The 18,931-nt window shown below is 40.2% G+C and overlaps 1 protein-coding gene across 9 annotated transcripts in view; it reads right to left on the bottom strand.

The window, feature by feature from the left end:
• The window catches only part of EXD1 (exonuclease 3'-5' domain containing 1), a 33,171-nt gene that overhangs the window by 12,210 nt on the left and 2,030 nt on the right, over positions 1 to 18,931 (bottom strand). For 2 of the 9 annotated variants that reach the window (XM_032622060.1, XM_032622057.1), the window contains 7 exons: positions 17,758 to 17,943; positions 15,995 to 16,045; positions 13,896 to 13,964; positions 10,897 to 10,954; positions 10,499 to 10,626; positions 6,773 to 6,831; positions 3,670 to 3,756 (listed from right to left, as the gene is read on the bottom strand). In XM_032622060.1, the coding sequence (XP_032477951.1) occupies positions 3,670 to 3,756; positions 6,773 to 6,831; positions 10,499 to 10,626; positions 10,897 to 10,954; positions 13,896 to 13,964; positions 15,995 to 16,045; positions 17,758 to 17,890 (585 nt within the window). In that variant the 5' untranslated portion in view covers positions 17,891 to 17,943. Of the gene's footprint in view, positions 1 to 3,669; positions 3,757 to 6,772; positions 6,832 to 10,498; positions 10,627 to 10,896; positions 10,955 to 13,895; positions 13,965 to 15,994; positions 16,046 to 17,757; positions 17,944 to 18,931 lie in introns of those variants that run through there. The other 7 variants (XM_032622061.1, XM_032622062.1, XM_032622064.1 and 4 more) reach the window with 5 other exon arrangements.

The following is an 18,931-nucleotide window of genomic DNA, read 5'->3' as shown; positions in this document are numbered from 1 at the left end:
TCCCCCCCAAAAAACCCAAAAACACTAATTTGAAAACATACATGCACCCCAATGTTCATAGCGGCATTATTTACAATAGCCAAGACATGGAAACTACCTAAGTGTTCATCAGCAGATGAAGGGATAAAGAAGATGTGGTGTATATATACAATGGAATACTACTCATCCATAAAAAAGAATGAAATTTTGCCGTTTGCAGCAACATGGATGGACTTGGAGGACATTATGCTAGGTGAAATAAGTCAGACAGAGAAAGAAAAATACCGTAGGATATCACTTATATGTGGAATCTAAAAAATACAACAAATGAGTGAATATAACAAAAAAGAAGCCAACTCACAGATATAGAGAACAAACTAGTGGTTACCAGTGGTGGGGGGAATATAGGGGTGATGCAGTGGGAGGTACAAACTATTGGGTGTAATATAGGCTCAAGGATGTATTGTACAACATGGGGAATACAGCCAACAATTTTGTGATAACGGTAAGTGGAAAGTAACCTTTAAAAATTGTATAAAAATAAAATCTTTTAAAATTGGGATATAACTAAATTGGGAGGCTCTAGGTAGGTGTGGGTGCTATAAGTGAGCAAAATCTTTCTTCAGTATAATAAAAGTTAATAATTTGTAAAACTGATGAATAAAGAGAGAGCAATAAGCATATTATCAAAAAACGAAAATAGACACATTTCAACATGTTAAAAGTAGCTGCCTCTGTACTTTTCTGGTTCCCTGGGTTTTGAGGATGCTACCAGAGGACACCCCTTGATGGCATGGCTCTGGTGGCCAGGGTGGCTTGTATTCCTGGGTCTCGTGGGACTGTGGCAATCAGAGGGACAGTTCTTGGCAGGCTACCACCCCTAGGGCACTGCACAGACAGTGGACTGGGGCACACTCTCCAGTCTTTTTGTGAAGGAGGGCTCTTCGCTCATCCTGGAGCTTCAGCCTGAGAGGCAGGCTTCAGGATTGGTACACATTAGTAGCCTATGGAGTTGCTCTCAAGGAACATAAGCTGTGGACTCCATCTTGACGCTCTCCCTTGCTCCAGCTCACCTATATCACCCAGAAAAGAGCTTTTTTTTTTTTTTTTTTTTTTTTTTTTGCGGTACACAGGCCTCTCACCGCTGTGGCCTCGCCCATTGCGGAGCACAGGCTCCGGACGCGCAGGCTCAGCGGCCATGGCTCACGGGCCCAGCCACTCCGCGGCACGTGGGATCTTCCCGTACCGGGGCACGAACCCGTGTCCCCTGCATCGGCAGGCGGACTCTCAACCACTGCGCCACCAGGGAAGCCCCAGAAAAGAGCTTTGACACTCATCTGGAGCCCTGATTTCTGCAACTGCCGCTCAGGGGACACCTCCAGATTGCCTGGCTCTGGTGGCCAGCAAGGTTTATGCTTGTGGTCCCACAGGAATGTACATATTTGCATAGTTAAAAAACTGATGCCTGAGGGTCTCACTTCCAGTCACCCTGAGTCTATGTGCTGAGATTCTCCCCTTTAGGACACTGACAGGTCTTGGCACATCCTCAACTACTGGGAGCTATTAAAAATATAATAGGCTGCTTGGACAAGGCCAAGAGGTTTGAAAGACCACCAGGAGCTGAGGCAGGGCTGAATGACAAGGTTCATCTCCTACATGAGGCCACTCCTTCAACGCTGGGAGAAGTGGCTGTTTCATCTACTATATAGAAACCAACACAGAGTCAACCTCAGGAAAAAAAACTTAATGAAATGGAGATAAATAATTTACCTGATAAAGAGCTCAAATAATGGTCTATAAAGATGCTCACCAAACTGGGGAGAAGAATGGATGAACACAGTGAGCACTTCAACAAAGAGATGGAAATGTAAGAAAGTACCAAATAGAAGTCACAGATCTAAAGAATATAATAATTTAACTGAAAAATACACTAGATGGGTTCACTAGCAGACTAGATAAAGCAGAAGAAAGGATCAGTCAACTCAAAGACAAGGCAGTGGAACTCACCCATTCAGAGCAGCAAAAAGAAAAAACAATGAAAAAAGTAAAGATAGCTTAAGGTCTTATGGAACAGCGTCACATGGACTAACATTTGCATTACTGGTCTCCTATAAGGAGAATGAAATGAAAAATGTAAATGAAATAATGTTTGTCAAAGTACTTTGTCAACTGTAAAGTGCTGTACACATGTACTTTAACAACCTTGTTACTGGATTCTTAAAAAAAACAAAAGCACCACCTCTGAAGAGAGAAATGGAGTGAGGATTTTTCTGTCCTCATAAGCCTTTTAGCATTTTTTTTTTTGCTTTTAATACATAGGGCATGTGATACTTTGATTTAAAAAATTAAACATACAAGTCCAAGGACCTGGTGGGAGAAAACGTGCCCATTGATTTGCTTCCAGTCACAAAGATGATATTTGTAACCAACTGGATGTCCCCTCTGGTATCTAGACAACAAAAGGGGACAAATTAGGAAATAACCTAGAGGTGCCCAGGCCTGCATTACCAGGAAGTCTACCCTTTTGTTTTGGTAGAGAGAGGTTTTGGTCTGGTTTCTTCCTCCCTACTCAGCTTTATTGAGATAAAATTAGCATATAACATTGTGTAAGTTTAAGGTATATAACATGATAATTTGATGTAAGTATATACTGCAAAAGGATTACTATGATGAGGGTAGTTAACATATCTATTACCTCACATGGTTATCTGTGTGTGGTGAGAACTTTTAAGATCTACTCTCTTAGCAGCTTTTAAGTATACAATATAGTATTGTTATCTATAATTACCGTGCTGTGCATTACATTCCCATAACCTATTTATCTTATAACTGGAAGTTGTACCTTTTGACTACCTTCATCCATTTCCCCCATTCCCCCACTCCTGGAACCACTACTCTACTCTCTGTTTCTATGAGTTTGGTTTTTTTGATTCTGCATATAAGTGAGAGCATACGGTATTTGTCTTTCTCTAACTTATTTTACTTAGCTGAATCCCTCCAGGTTCATCCATGTCATCACAAATGGCAGAATTTCCTTCTTTTTATGGCAGAATAATATTCCATTGTATATATATATCACATTTACTTTATCTATTCATCCATCTATGGACACTTGGTTGTTTCCATGTATTGGTTATTGTAAATAATGCTGCAATATGAACATGGGAATACAGTTATCTCTTTGAGATCCTGTTTTCATTTCCTTTGGATATATACCCAGAAGTGGGATTGCTGGACCATATGTTGTTTTATTTCTAATTTTATTTTATTTTATTTTATTTTTTTTTGTGGTATGTGGGCCTCTCGCTGTTGTGGCCTCTCCCGTTGCGGAGCACAGGCTCTGGACGTGCAGGCTCAGCGGCCATGGCTCACGGGCCCAGCCGCTCCACGGTATGTGGGATCTTCCCTGACCAGGGCTCGAACCCGTGTCCCCTGCATTGGAAGGCAGATTCTTAACCACTGAGCCACAAGGGAAGTCCCAGAAGCAAGGAGTCTTAACCACTGGACCACCAGGGAAGTCCCTAAAGCTCTTTTCTTTGAAAATAATAAACTGAGTACAAGAAAATGAAAAGGAATTCCAAACAAGCTATAGGACAGTGACAGTAGGGTGATATAAAAAAGACAATTAAAATAAATTTACCAGTGAATCTACAATTATTTCAAAATAAAAAGTTTTAAGAAATCTTTTACCTGAAGCCAACATAGTCTCCCATGACGACACACATTAGCTCCTTCTGCTGCCACACTCAGGACACTTTGCTTCTTGATGTGGAGCATCTGGTAAGAAAAGGAAGAAAATAAAAATCTCCAGGAAATAAATGTTGCAATTATGACATCATGAATGGCACAAGTAAAATGGCTAGAAATAAACAAAGTGGATCATATTTTTTTAAACTTACAAAATCCAAAACACATGTCTGCTTCACACACACACACACACAAATCACACTGAATGCTTCTGATCCTCTTTTCAGGGTTCACAAAGTTATTCCACAACTGGAAAATAAATCATTCATATTGCAAATGCTAATAAGAGTTGAAAACTCAGATACCTTTTGTTGCCACTGGTGTTAGAGCAAAAGGTTTCTAGTCTTTATGGCAAGATTCCTCATGCAAAGAACAGCAATTTACTGTACCTAAAGGGAACTCACACAGTGGCTGAGTCTCACAGTATCTACTGTTCAGAATGAGAAAAACACAGACTTAACAGGTCCTTTAAAGTCTTGGATTCATTAAATTATTCAAAACTGAAATAGGGGTATCCTGGAAACACATTCTGGTCCTCTTATTATCTATATTCGTATCATATTTCAAAACATTATACAATTCTAAAATCTTTACTGCATAATCCATGAAAATATCTGCATGGCACAAGATTCTCCCCATTTTACAGGTAGATAAATTACTCAAGAATAGAAAGGCAAAGTAACTTACACTAGCACAATATCTTCCTTTACAGAGCATAAAGTGTTCTATATTCTGAGTATCTTTCATCAATGATAAAAGAAGGGGACTGAACTTCAGTTCCATTCTCAATCAACAAGAAGGCTGCAAAACTGGGAACAAAAGCTGTATTTCCCTATTGATAAGAATTTCCAACTAACTCTTTAAATTTCCGGAGCAAAAGTTCTTATCCTATTATTTGTTGTTGTTGTCATGGACCCTTTAAAGCATCTGTTGATATATAAAGAATTCTTGTAACTCAATTAAAATGGCAAATGAATAGATATTTCTCTAAGATATACAAATAGCCAATAAGCCTATATGGGAAAAGAGTCTAAAAAAGAGTGGATAGGGCTTCCCTGGTGGCGCAGTGGTTGAGAGTCCGCCTGCCGATGCAGGGGACACGGGTTCGTGCCCCGGTGTGGGAGGATCCCACATGCCGCGGAGCGGCTGGGTCCGTGAGCCATGGCCGCTGAGCCTGCGCGTCCGGAGCCTGTTGCTCCGCAACGGGAGAGGCCACAACAGTGAGAGGCCCGCGTACCGCAAAAAAAAAAAAAAAAAAAAAAAAAAAAAAAAAAAAGAGTGGATATATGTATAGGTATAACTGATTCACTTTGCTGTACACCTGAAACTAACACAACATTGTAAATCAACTATACTCCAACAAAAATTTTTTTAAAAAAGAAAAAAAATAGCCAATAAACACATGAAAATATGCTTAACACTATTAGCCTTCAGGGAAATGCAAATCAAAAACACAATGAGATACTACTTCACACCACTAGGATGGCTATAATTAAAATGACAGATAATAGTGTCGGTAAGAATGTGGAGAAACTGGAACCCTCACGCCCTGCTGGTGGAAAAGTAAAGTGGTGCAGCGCTTTGCAAAACAGTATGGCCAATCCTCAAAAAGTTAAACACAGAGTTATTACATGAGCCAGCAATTCCACTTGTAAGTATCTATCCAAGAGAAATGGAAACGTGTCCACACAAAAACTTGTGTATGTATGTTCACAGCAGCACTATTCATAATAGCCAAAAAGTAGAAACAACCCAAATGTCCATCAAATGGTGAAAGGATAAATGAAATGTGGTATATCCATACAAAGGAATATTATTTGGCAACAAAAATAAGTGAAATACTGATACACGCTATAACATAGATAAACCTTGAAAATATTATGCTACGCAAGAGAAGCCAAGCCAATCACAAATGACCACACATTGTATGATCCCATTTATATGAAATGTCCTAAACAGGCACATTCATAGAGGCAGAAAATAGATTAGCGGTTGCCAGGGGCTGGGGGTACTCAGAAGGGATTAGAGGTGTTAGCTAAGGAATATGGGGTTTCCTTTTGGAGTATTAAAAATGTTCTAAAATTCACTGTGGTGATGGATGTACAATTCTGTGAATATGCAAAAATCCAGTGATGTGTACATTTTAAATTGGTAAATTTTATGGCATGTGAATTATATCTCAATAAAGCTGTTTAAAAAACAAAGAATCTGCTGAAAGCTAACCCTCTCTTAAAAAATACATCTGTGCATACACGAGCATAAGCTTGCTCCTAAACAAAAAACTTAACAACTTCCCTAAAGTCTAACTGTGAACCATAGCCTAGCTGAATAATTAGTTACTGCCATATCTCAAATTTAAAAAATATTATAGAGAAATTGCCTAAATAGAGCATCTAGACTGGTCTTTTAAAAACATAAGTAAAAAAATTTTTGACTCTCCTCTAAAACTGCCAATGGCTCTCCATCTTACTCAAGTCGAACTCAAAATCCTTGTCTACCTGACCTGCCTCCTGCCCCCTTCCATTCCCTAACATTCTTTTTCACTGTGGTCCTGCCACAATGACCTCCCTGCTGTTCCTCCACACAAGTCAAGTGTGCTTCAGCCTCAGGGCCTCTGCACTTGTAATTATGCCTTCTTTAAGTTTTTTACTAGATATCCACATGGTTAGCTCCGTTACTTCTTTTAGATCTCTGTTCCAATGTCACCTCTTCACAGAGGTTTTCTCTGTCTACCCTAAATAAAAGAGGAACTCCCTGTCATTCCACTCACCATACTACACTTTTTTTTCATAGCACTTACCACTAATTGATATACAATTATGTGTTTATTTTCTTGCATTAAAATAAGCTCCTTCAGGGCTAGAACTTTGTCTTATTATTATAACCCAGACCTCAGAACAATGCCTGGCAAAAAGCCGGCTCTCAGATGTTTTGTTAACTCATTAGGAAAAACACTAATGATCTTATAATAAGAGAGAAATTTATGAGACATAGACATGATACCCATTTGCAGACAATACGGAGAATGATTGAGGGCAATACTTACTGCAGCACCAAATTTCTGCTGGAACTGATCAATGACTGTGTATGTCACCTCCTCTTCCTCTACAGGAGAATATTATTATATATATTTATCTTCCTTGGCAATAGAATAGCCCTCCCACTAATTTTAGCCATAATCCTAAAGTCCTACTCTATTGTAACTCAAATGTCTAGAACTACTGAGACTAAGCCTAGAATACTGAGAACTATTTCATTATCACCTGCATCAGCCCATCCCGTAGTGAACACTATTAGCATCCTATTTGTCAGTTGAGAATAAACAAAAGCCCCACTGATGATATCTTATAAAATATTTACTCATTTCCTTTGATAATCCAGTAATGTTTCCTTCATCATAAGTTTATGTCTTGAATACTTCAAGACATGTACTTTTTAAAAAATTTTTAATACAATTTTTGAAGGTTACTCTCCATTTACAGTTATTAGAAAATATTGGCCATATTCCCCGGTATTGTACAATACATCCTTGTAGCCTATCTTATATCCAATAGTTTGTGACTCCCACTGCCCCACCCCTATATCCCCCCCACACTGGGAACCACTAGTCTGTTCTCTGTATCTGTGAGTCCGCTTCTTTTTTGTTATAGTCACTAGTTTGTTGTATTTTTTAGATTCCACATATAAGTGATATCATACAGTATTTAAGACATGCATTTTCTAAAAGCACATTCATAATAAAAAATAATAGTTTAAAATAAATTAGTCCTGGAGATGGACCAATGTCCACACATTTGGAATTCTCTGGATCCTGAAAATTAATTATTTTTCTAATTATGTAATTTAAAAGATTAGAGGTATAGCATAACATATAGTTCTTCTTCATCTCCCAAACTTTAAAACTCTGGAGTGGCTCAGGACATAGTCCATAAGCCACTTCCTTTTTTCTATCCATACTTACTCTCTTGGTGATCTCATCTAGTCTCAAGGCTTTAAATATCATTTATAGGCTAGATCTTGAATTTATATCTCCACCTCAGATCTTTGCCTTCATCTCTCAGCTTACACTCAAACTTAGGTTGACCAAAACTAAACTCCTAACCATCTCCCCAAAACCTTTCCCACCCAGAATCCCTCCCATACTTCAGGCTGCTCAAGCCCAAACCCCTGAAGTCATCCTTGTTTCCTCTTTTTCTCTCACAACCACATCTAATCTGTCAGTACATTGTGTTGGCTCCACCTCAATATACATGCAGAATTCCACCACTCCTACCAACCATATTGCCACCACGAGGGTCCAAACCACCATACCCACTAAACAAAATTATTTCAGTAGCCTCCTAACTGGTATTCGTGCTCTTACGTTGGCCCTCCTCTCAGCATCTATACAGTATCCAGAGTGATTTTGTAAAAACAGAAGTCAGATCATGTTACTCCTCTGCTCAAAACTCTCCAATGGAAAATAGAAGTTTTAAAAAATACCTTCTAGGGCTTCTCTGGTGGCGTAGTGGTTGAGAGTCCGCCTGCCGATGCAGGGGACATGGGTTCGTGACCCGGTCCTGGAAGATCCCACATGCCGCGGAGCGGCTGGGCCCGTGAGCCATGGCCGCTGGGCCTGCGCGACCGGAGCCTATGCTCCGCAATGGGAGAGGCCACAACAGCGAGAGGCCCACGTACCACAAAAAAAACCACAAAAACAAAAAAAAAAACCCAAAAACCTTCTATAATAGTATAAAAATAGAAATACTTAGGGATAAGTATGGCAAAAGATGTGTAAGACATACAATGAGAACTACAAAACACTGCTGAGAAATTAAAGATCTAAATAAATGTAGAGGTATACTGGGTTAATGGAATGGAATACTCAATACTGTTAAGATGTCAATATTCCCCAAACTGATCTATCAATTCATTGTAATTCCAAAAAAGATTCCAGCAGAGTTTTTTCTTTTTTGGTAGAAATTAACAAGCTGATTCTAAAATTCATAGGGAAATGCAAAGAACAAAGAACAGCTGAAACAACTTTGAAAAAGAACAAAGTTGGAGAACTAATACTACCTGCTTTCAAGATCTATCATAAATCAACAATAAACAAAACAGTCTAGTATTGGTGTAAAGATAGAAAAATTAGATCAATGTAACAGAATAGAGTGTCCATAAATAAATAAACCTATATACATACAGAAAACTGATTTTTGACAAAGGTGCAAAGGTAACTGAAGGGAGAAAATACAGACTTTTCAATAAACGGTGCTGGAATAATTGGATGTCCGTATGGGAAAAAAAAAACCTTGTCCATATCACATCATATACAAAAGTTAAAAATGGATCATACAGGAATAAAGACGCAGATGTAGCGAATGGACTTGAGGACACAGGGAGGGGTAAGGGTAAGCTGGGACGAAGTGAGAGAGTGGCATGGACATATATACACTACCAAATGTAAAACAGATAGCTAGTGCGAAGCAGCTGCATAGCACAGGGAAATCAGCTCAGTGCTTTGTGACCACCTAGAGGGGTGGGATAGGGAAGATGGGAGGGAAGGAGACGCAAGAGGGAGGAGATACGGGCATATATGTATATGTATAGCTGATTCACTTTGTTATAAAGCAGAAACTAACACACCATTTTAAAGCAATTATACTCCAATAAAGATGTTTAAAAAAAGTATATATAAACATTTTTAAAAAATGGATCATAGACCTAAATGTAAAACCTAAAATGTCTAGAAGAAAACAAAGGAGAAAATCTTTGTGACTTTGAGCTAGGAGAGATTACTTAGATATGACATCAAAAGCACAATCCATAAAAGAAAGAAAATGGATAAATGGTACTCCATCAAAATTTAAAATGTCTGCTCTTCAAGAGATGCTTTAAGAGAATGAAAAGACAAACCACAGACTTGGAGAAAATATTTGCAAAGCATATATTTGAGAAAAGACTTGTATCCCGAATATATAAAGAACTCCCAACATTGAATAATAAGAGAGCAATCCAATAAGAAAATGAACAAAAGATATGGATAGACATTCACCAAAGATATTCAGATGCCAAATAAGCACATTAAAAAATCCTCAACATCCTTAGTCATTAGGGAAATGAAAAAAACAACCAGCCAACCTCCAATGGCTTCTCTTCTCACTGCAGAGTAAAAGCCAAGTCCTTTCAATGATCTACAAAGCCTTCCATGATCCACTCACCCCACTTCATCCCCTACTGCTCTCCTTGCTCCAGCTACACTCATCTCCTTGCTGTCCCTTCAAGATCATGGCATGTTCCTCTCTCAGGCCTTTGCATCTGCTAATTTTTTATGCCTAAAAACCATTCCCCCCAGATATTCATACATCTTGGTCCCTCACTTCCTTCAAGCCTTTACTTCAAATGTCACTATTTCAGTGAGACCTGTCCTGGACACTCAAAAATTGTAAAACTACCCTCTCCACACATTTCTTCTTTTTCTTCTGTTCTTTTCTACTTAACATGTGGCACCAGCACACTATATAGTATACTAATTTATCTTATTTAGTGTGTTTCCTGCACCATAACTCGATGAAGGTAGAGATACCAAACTTTGGTATCCCCAATGTCTGGCATATAGTGTGCACTCAAATATTAAATAAACAAATGAATCATGGTATTTTATCTTAATTCGGACCCTAGAAACAACAGCTTAGCTGAGAATTCCACATAGAACCTTGACTCGGGGTTATACCAACTCTGAAGAGTTCTGAACCACAAGAGAGCCTAGAAAATTCAGAGCCCTGGTACTCACCTGATGGGCTGTACTTGAGGTCATTTAGCAGAGAAGTGGTTGGTGCCTCAGAGGCAGGAGAAGCAGGCTTATATACATTTATGTCTTCATCTTTTATTGTATCCATCCTGTTTCTTTCTGTATTTAGACTATGCTTATAAAAAACAACACTTAGGTGAGCTTATTCTTTGTTGTTAATGCCATACACACATCAGTGGTAAGGACTCTGGATCTTTCATAGAGAACCCATTCATCCACTGTTTACACTGATTTGAAGATACCATCTAAAGATGGAAGGAAACATCCACCTATTTCTTCTCATGTTAGGAATTACACAGCTAGTGAATTACAGTTAAGGCTTTCTACCCTAATGTGTACATCTGGGTAACATCATAATTAAGAAAATCATTCCATCATACCTAACAGAAGATGCCTTTTCTCTTACTGCACCTTGTTCTTCTTCATCCAGTAGTTCCACTGTAAAATAACCAAACGGCTTCCAACAGGACTTCCAATATGAAAGCAGTTAACTATCCCTCTGTCCCCTCCACACCCACAGTTTGATTATGTAACATAGACAGTAATTGGGAATGAAATGTTAGTCCATAGAGCCTTCATCGGCCAGCAATAAATAGAGCAGAAAAGACTATCCAAAGTACTGACGACCCCTAATCTTACATCCCTACATAGCTTCCTTGGTCATTTAGCAGGATTAGGAACCTCTCTACATATCCACTTTACCCTTTTTGTTCCAGGACACCTTTGTGGTCATGCAGAATGGTTCTAGAGATATCTTTTCTTTCCTATTTATTCCCATCCTAATGCATTTTCCTTCACACTATGTACTGTTAGGGGGTTTTCTCTCAAATCATTCACACTGTCCCTTCCACTTTCTCAGGCTGGTGCATTAACAGTTCAGTGATGTGAAAGGTAATAAAAGCTAGACTGGAAATCACAAAATAAATATGAGAGAAACATTCCACAGAGACTCTGAAACCATTTATTTTTAACCTAACAGTTCACGGAATACAGGGAAATATTGTATATCATTGATTCTAAGATGCACATTTTAAACAACTCTGAAATTGGATATGATTTACGGTAAATGCACATGATAGTTTAATTGGCAGCTTCTTTTTCTTTCTTAGGGTGGGAAAAGAAATAATGCACATTGTCATTAATGGCATCTAAGATTCAATTAAGTACCCTTAGGTACTTTTCATGGAAAAAGTTTCTCAGGGGCAACTATGTTTCAAATGTCTCTTTCTCCTACACTGTCTAGAAGTGTTGAGTCCGGGTCAGAGAAAGTAAATTCACTAAAAACTCGGATTAATCAATTATTATCCTTTATCTTGATAATTCTTATTCAAGGTGCTTTTCAGGGAGAACCCTCTATGGCTGATGGAGCCACAGGGCAAAGAAAGAAGAAGAAGGTCATCCTTTGAGCCTAGAAATTATAAACAAAGGCCAAGTCCTGAGAATGAATTTAGGAAGAAATGAATCCATGTGTACAGATCACAAAGCTGGTCAGTGGTCAGCCTTCTCCTGAGTTAGGAAATAGTAGTAGTAATTCCTTCATTTTTCTTTACAAACTCATCCACAGCCTAGCTTTGTTCCAGTCCAGAGCTCTGTTCTACTGCAAAGTCTAACAGTTAACACACAATTAACAATCGTTCTACTTCCACCACCATCACTGCCATTTTTAAAAGGTGCTCAAGGGACAAAGAGTGTTTACAGTAGCGTACTCAGTAAGAAACGACAGTTATATAAGCTGGCTGGGGACTTCCCTGCTGGTCCCGTGGCTAAGACTCCATGTTCCCAGAGCAGAGGGGCCTGGGTTCGATCCCTGGTCAGGGAACTAGATCCCACAGGCCTCAACTAAAGATCCCACATGCCGCAACTAAAGATCACACATGCCGCAACTAAAGATCACGCATGCCGCAACTAAAGATCACGCATGCCACAACTAAAATATTCTGCATGCCACAATTAAGACCTGATGTAGCCATAGAAAGAAAGAAAGAAATACTAAAAAAAAAAAAAAAAAAAAAAAAGCTGGCTGGACTTTTCTGCTTTAAAGTAGGTCTTGATTGGCAGGAGTCCTTTCCTTTCCTCATATCTGCCCCAACAGTAAGAAATGCACAGTTCTATGAGGTCCCAGCTCACCCGTTCCGCCACCCACCTCCACCCCACACTGATATTCACTCCTCCTTGGAAGGCTTTTTGCTTTCGAGTTCTTGAAAGAAAGAATAGCTCTTGTTCCTAACCCTTTTCTCTTACCCCATTTGGCTTGTCTGAAGCACACTGACCAGATGAGCTTCTATAGCTATTCCTTTAGGCAAACAATTGTATCTATTCTTGCTAAATTGTTTTAGCTGGCAGAAATAAAGAACAGGGCTACTTCCCACAATTCCAAAATCCCCGAAGGTCTGAAAACCAAAAATTCTTTGTAACTCTTTTGGCAGCAAAACCTGAACTGACATACTATTTACAGTCCTATTTTATTCCACTTAGTATGATTATCCATCCGTTTCTCTGTAGAAATGTGTTTTATTACGGAGTGCTGACCAGACCCACTTGAGGTGTTATGTAATATGACCAGTATATACCCTTTGTTAGCTTTTTGAAAAATCCAGAACTAGCCTGAGATCTGAAACATTTGGCCCCAAGGTTTCAAATAAGGGACTGTGAAAGTACTGTGAGTGTCTGGTGTTAAATTCGCTTGCTGAGCAAGACAGTTCCTTTCTTTCTTTTTTTAAAAAATTTATTTAATTAATTTATTATTTTTTTGCTGCATTGGGTCTTCGTTGCCGTGCATGGGCTTTTCCTAGTTGTGGCGAGCGGGAGATACTCTTCATTGAGGTGCATAGGCTTCTCGCTGGGGTGGCTTCTCTTCTTGAGGTGCATGGGCTCTGGGACTGCAGGCTTCAGTTGTTGTGGCACAAGGGCTGGGCTCAGTAGTTGTGGCTCGCAGGCTCTAGAGCACAGGCTCAGTAGTTGTGGTGCACGGGCTTAGTTGCTCCATGGCACGTGGGATCTTCCCGGACCAGGGATCAAACCCGTGTCCCCTGCATTGGCAGGCGGATTCTTAACCACTGCGCCACCAGGGAAGTCCGACAGTTCCTTTCTGTTCAGATTCCTAACTCTGCCTGCGAGCTGAGTCTCTAGTACTGAGTACCAGGTGTCCTCACATTGTAAAACCAACATGATTAAAATTGTCTACGACTGTTCTGCTCATAGTACCTCCCAAAACAGTAAGATAAGGGACAATTCCCAAATACCAGCTTTAAGAGTTCATAAATGCAAGATAACATCTTAGTTTTCCCTCCAACCCCCAAACACTGAAATGAGGCAGAGCAATGAGTTTATTGCTACTGCAAATCCCGATACCAGCATTTAGGGAACATGAAGTTCTCACCATTCACAATCTCGTGTCCAAAAAACATCTTCACTCCTGGGACACTTCGATCAGTCTCCACATTCTTCACTGTTATAGAAAACAATTAATTTGGTTGATAAAAAGTAATATTCCCTAAAACTATAAGAAAATATGTCTCACAAAAGTACCCAAATCTGAGTTTTATAAAAATCCCTAAATTATCTTCCCCAAGGAATAAAAAGTCAATAATAAATTACAAAGCTATAACCTTGAAACAAGTAGTATAAAGAACAGAGTGAACACCAGAATGGTCCAAGATACACTAAAAGGGCAGTAGTAGTACACTGAATTTAAACTTCTTCCAAAAATATTCTAAGGCCTTTGGGGCTAAGGATTATCTACTTATTATATTTCTACTGATTTTTACTCCACCTAACTCCAGAAAAAAACAAGTCATCTGACTACTTCTAGAGTCCACACCCTGTTTCATGTCACTCTACATGCTTGAGCTATTAATTGTCAGAGACAACAATCCAACTCCTGGCCCAATTACAGGCTCTTCTATGAGTAGGTAAGGGAGTTGGGAGAAGTTTATTTGTCATGTTTACAATACAGTGTCATTTTTTTCTAGATGGCAGTGCTCACAGCAGCTGTATATTTCCACATTTCTCAGCAATCCAAAACAAATGAGTTTTACCATCACTAGTCCACTGAACATATTCTTACATAGGTCAAAGATCACCAACTGCCTATTTGTCAAATCCCCAAAAAAGTTTACAATCTTATACTTGGTTCCCATGCATCCACTGACAATACTGTTCTCTCCTTTCTTCTTTGGCTTACAGGACACTTTTTTTTTTTTTTTTTTTTTTTGCGCCGTACGCGGGCCTCTCACTGTTGTGGCCTCTCGCATTGCGGAGCACAGGCTCCGGACGCGCAGGCTCAGCAGCCATGGCTCACAGGCCCAGCCGCTCTGCGGCACGTGGGATCTTCATGGATGGGGGCACGAACCTGTGTCCCCTGCATCGGCAGGCGGACTCTCAACTACTGCCCACCAAGGAAGCCCTACAGGACACTCTTAGTGTTTATTTCTTTTCCTACCAATTATCTAAAGCCACCACACTGAGCACCCACTCCAAACCAGGCATCTTGCTAATTACTTGCCTGTGTTTGACTATCCAGTAACATAATGAGATAGGTATTTCAACTATCTCCATTATGGAGGAATTTGAGGCTCAGAAAGGTTGAATAACCTGCTCAAGGTCACACTACTAGTAAAAGACAGAGTCAGGATTCAAAACCAGGCCTCAATGGTTTTTTTTTTTTTTTTTTTTTTTTTGGCCTCAATGATTTTAATAAACATCTTGTAACCAGTGTTCCACTGTCTCCCTGATTTCCTCCTTCCAGTCTCCTTAGCTGTCTCTACCACCACCGCTTGCCCCTTACACATTGATAATCCCTAGGGTGATATTCTTCATGCTTCTTCCTTCTCCTTGAATGATCACATCAACTTCCTAGTTGTCCTGACATATATTATTTCTCCAGTATGGATTATTTCTCTGAGCTCCACTCTCATTTTCAACTAATAGCAGGCTTACTGCATTATTTTTCAAATTGATCATTATCTTCTCCCACTAACCAACAAACCTGTTCCTCTTCCCATTTCTATCAATTAATAACAGTATTATACACATAATCTGAGTTATAAATGTAGGAGGCTCTTTGACTATCTAATTCAGCAGTCCCCAACCTTTTTGGCACCAGGGACCGGTTTCGTGGAAGACAATTTTTCCATGGACTGGGGTGGGGGGATGGTTTCGGGATGATTCAAGCACATTACATCTTTTTTTTTTTTTTTTTTTTTTTTTTTTTTTGGTACGCGGGCCTCTCACTGCTGTGGCCTCTCCCGTTGCGGAGCACAGGCTCCGGACGCGCAGGCTCAGCAGCCATGGCTCACGGGCCTAGCCGCTTCGCGGCATGTGGGATCTTCCCAGACCGGGGCACGAACCCGCATCCCCTGCATCGGCAGGCGGACTCTCAACCACTGCGCCACCAGGGAAGCCCCATTACATTTATTGTACACTTTATTTCTATTATTATTACATTGTAATATATAATGAAATAATTACACAACTCACCATAATGCTGACAGGAGGTGGAGCTCAGGCAGTAAAAGTGATGGGGAGCGGCTGTAAATACAGATGAAGCTTTGCTCGCTCGCCTGCCATTCACCTCCTGCTGTGCAGCCCGGTTCCTAACAGGCTATGGACCAGTACCGGTCTGTGGTCTGGGGATTGGGGACCCCTGATCTAATTGATTACTAGGTTACTTATCCTCACTCCTAAGCATTTCTAGAATCTGTCTTCGCTACTCCATTCCTTGCCAAACCTTAGCTCTGACTCCCATCATTTCCTCTTTATTGGGTCCCTTGATTGTCTGAATAGTTCCCTGTCTATTCTCCTTGTCTCTAGTTTATTGCTACTTCAAACCTTCCTTCATGCTGCTGTCATAGTGATGTCACTCCCTGCTTTGTCCAAATGGTACATAAATTAGTAGCAGGTGTAACAGTTCCACCATCAATTCCTCCTTTGGGAAGCCTTCCCCACTGTCCTAACCCTACCATTCTCAGATCTAAATTAGCTGAAATTCTGTGTTTCCACAGCATCTTGTGCGTCCCTCTATCACACAGGGTATCACACTGCATTACACCTTTCTACTTGTTTACCTGTCTCCTTACTAGACAAAGTTTTTTGAGGACAGAGACCATGTTATTCTTATCCATATCCCTGGTACCCAGCACAGTGCCTGGGATATAAAACTCAGTAAATGATTACCAAATGAATTAATATTGCAAAAGCCTGGTATACTCCCATCCTAGCCTACAAAAGTCTATTTTAACTCATAATATGGCTTAACAATAACACTAATCTCTCAAATGTCATTTACACGTTTCAACTGTGAACTTGAAATTTATTGTGCCAGGAAATCAACTACTCTTTTTTTTTTTTTTTTTTTTTTTTTTTTTGCGGTACGCGGGCCTCTCACTGTTGTGGAGCACAGGCTCCGGGCGCGCAGGCTCAGCCGCTCCGCGGCATGTGGGATCTTCCCAGACCGGGGCACGAACCCGTGTCCCCTGCATCAGCAGGCAGACTGTCAACCACTGCGCCACCAGGGAAGCCCTCAACTACTCTTAACAAGTAAATATTCTAGCTGAATAAAAACTATATATTGGGGCTTCAAGGTGAGCACATGGAGGAGGCTAAGAGGGTGGCATGCCTAGAGAGGGTAGAAACTCTGAGCCCCTTCCCACATACCTTGCCCTATAAATCTCTTCCATCTGGCTGTTCCTGAATTTTATCCTTTAAAAATGAATTGGGATTGAAACTGGGAGGTGTAAAAGCTACCTTGTGACCAGGAGGATAACACATGGTCGCTGAGGTGGCAGAGCAGGAGCACAAGACACCTGATCCCTCCTGGCATCTTTCAGCCACTGTACTATTCCTCAGTAGTCTACCTCTGGGCTTCTTTTTGCATGAGAAAAATTAACCCCTTACAGTCTTTGTGAATTTGTCTGCTGAAGCCAAAAGCAATTCTAATACAGTGGTTATTTTTAATTTCAAGGTGCATATGGAGAGAAATTAAAAGAAGTACCCAGTTAAAAAAAACTCTCTATATTGAAAATTTCCACTATCATGTCAATAAAAGTATAGAAGTGGGGACAAGCCAGCATATGCAGCCATGCTGCTCTGTTAGGGAAAACAGCATTCTAATCCTCCTCCCACCCTTTCCCTAAAATAGGAATAATGCCACTCTCCCAGTTGCTAAGCGAGTGCAGAACCATCACCCAAACTGAGTTATTAGTCTCCTAAAAGGCAGGAGATTATGAGAAATAAAATGAGACCTTTCTTCAGGACAACAATCTTGTTAGGGTCCACATGCTGGAGCACTCCCTCAAAGATGCCACAAACCAATGTGAGTTTCACTCTTCTCCACAAAATCTGATTGAGGAAATGGTAGTCACTGGTGGGATCCATGCTATTTGATTCCAGAAGGAGTCTTCAAATAATCTTCTTTAAGTATCCAAACCCTTGAAAATAAAATAGATCTATGATTTTTTAAATATTTTGGGGAAAATGGGGTTATTTTTCCTTTCCCCATCCCTGGGATAAGAAAAATTAAAATATTAGAGAAATTCAATTCTGGTTATCTTTTTAGAATGATAATGAGAAAAATATCATTGCAAGCACCAACTCTAATTTATACATGGGAAACTGAAAAGTTACGACTTCAGGCAAGGGCTTCCCTGGTGGTGCAGTGGTTGAGAATCTGCCTGCCAATGCAGGGGACACGGGTTCGAGCCCTGGTCTGGGAGGATCCCACATGCCGCGGAGCAACTGGGCCCGTGAGCCACAACTACTGAGCCTGCGCGTCTGGAGCCTGTGCTCTGCAACAAGAGAGGCCACAACAGTGAGAGGCCCGCGCACTGTGATGAAGAGTGGACCCCGCTTGCCACAACCAGAGAAAGCCCTCACACAGAAACGAAGACCCAACACAGCAAAAATAAATTAATTAATAAACTCCTACCCCCAACATCTTCTTAAAAAAAAAAAAAGACTTCAGGCAAGGTGGGTTTGACATCTTTGTCTATAAAATGGCCTAATATCACTTTTCCTTCCTTAGCTAAATGGAATAAGAACATTTAGAGGCTTTTTAATAGCACATGCATACATCATTTTAACAGCAACCAAAAAAACTAAAAGAACAAATGAAAAAAAATGATATTGGCAAACACCTGCCAACACATTGCAATAAATTGTTTACCCAGAAACGTCTGGGATCTAACCTCTTCTAGATGAAGCCTCCTCTAGGTTAATCACATTTCCAGAGTTTCACACTGTAACCAACCAAAGAATAAGTGACTTAGAACTATCACAATTTACGCATTACCAATCCAGCTGCCATGTCACTGCGAGGGCCATTCCACCCCACCCTGGCCACAGCTCAGGGACTGGGCTGCTGTAATGTCACCAGTCATGTGCAGCCTGACAGATTAACTGACACATGCCACACACTGG

This window comes from Phocoena sinus, chromosome 2 (genome assembly GCF_008692025.1).
Source record: "Phocoena sinus isolate mPhoSin1 chromosome 2, mPhoSin1.pri, whole genome shotgun sequence".
NCBI classification, from domain to species: domain Eukaryota; kingdom Metazoa; phylum Chordata; class Mammalia; order Artiodactyla; family Phocoenidae; genus Phocoena; species Phocoena sinus.
The sequence above is the reverse complement of the archived record's forward strand: the minus strand, read 5'-3'. Positions and strand labels throughout refer to the sequence as shown.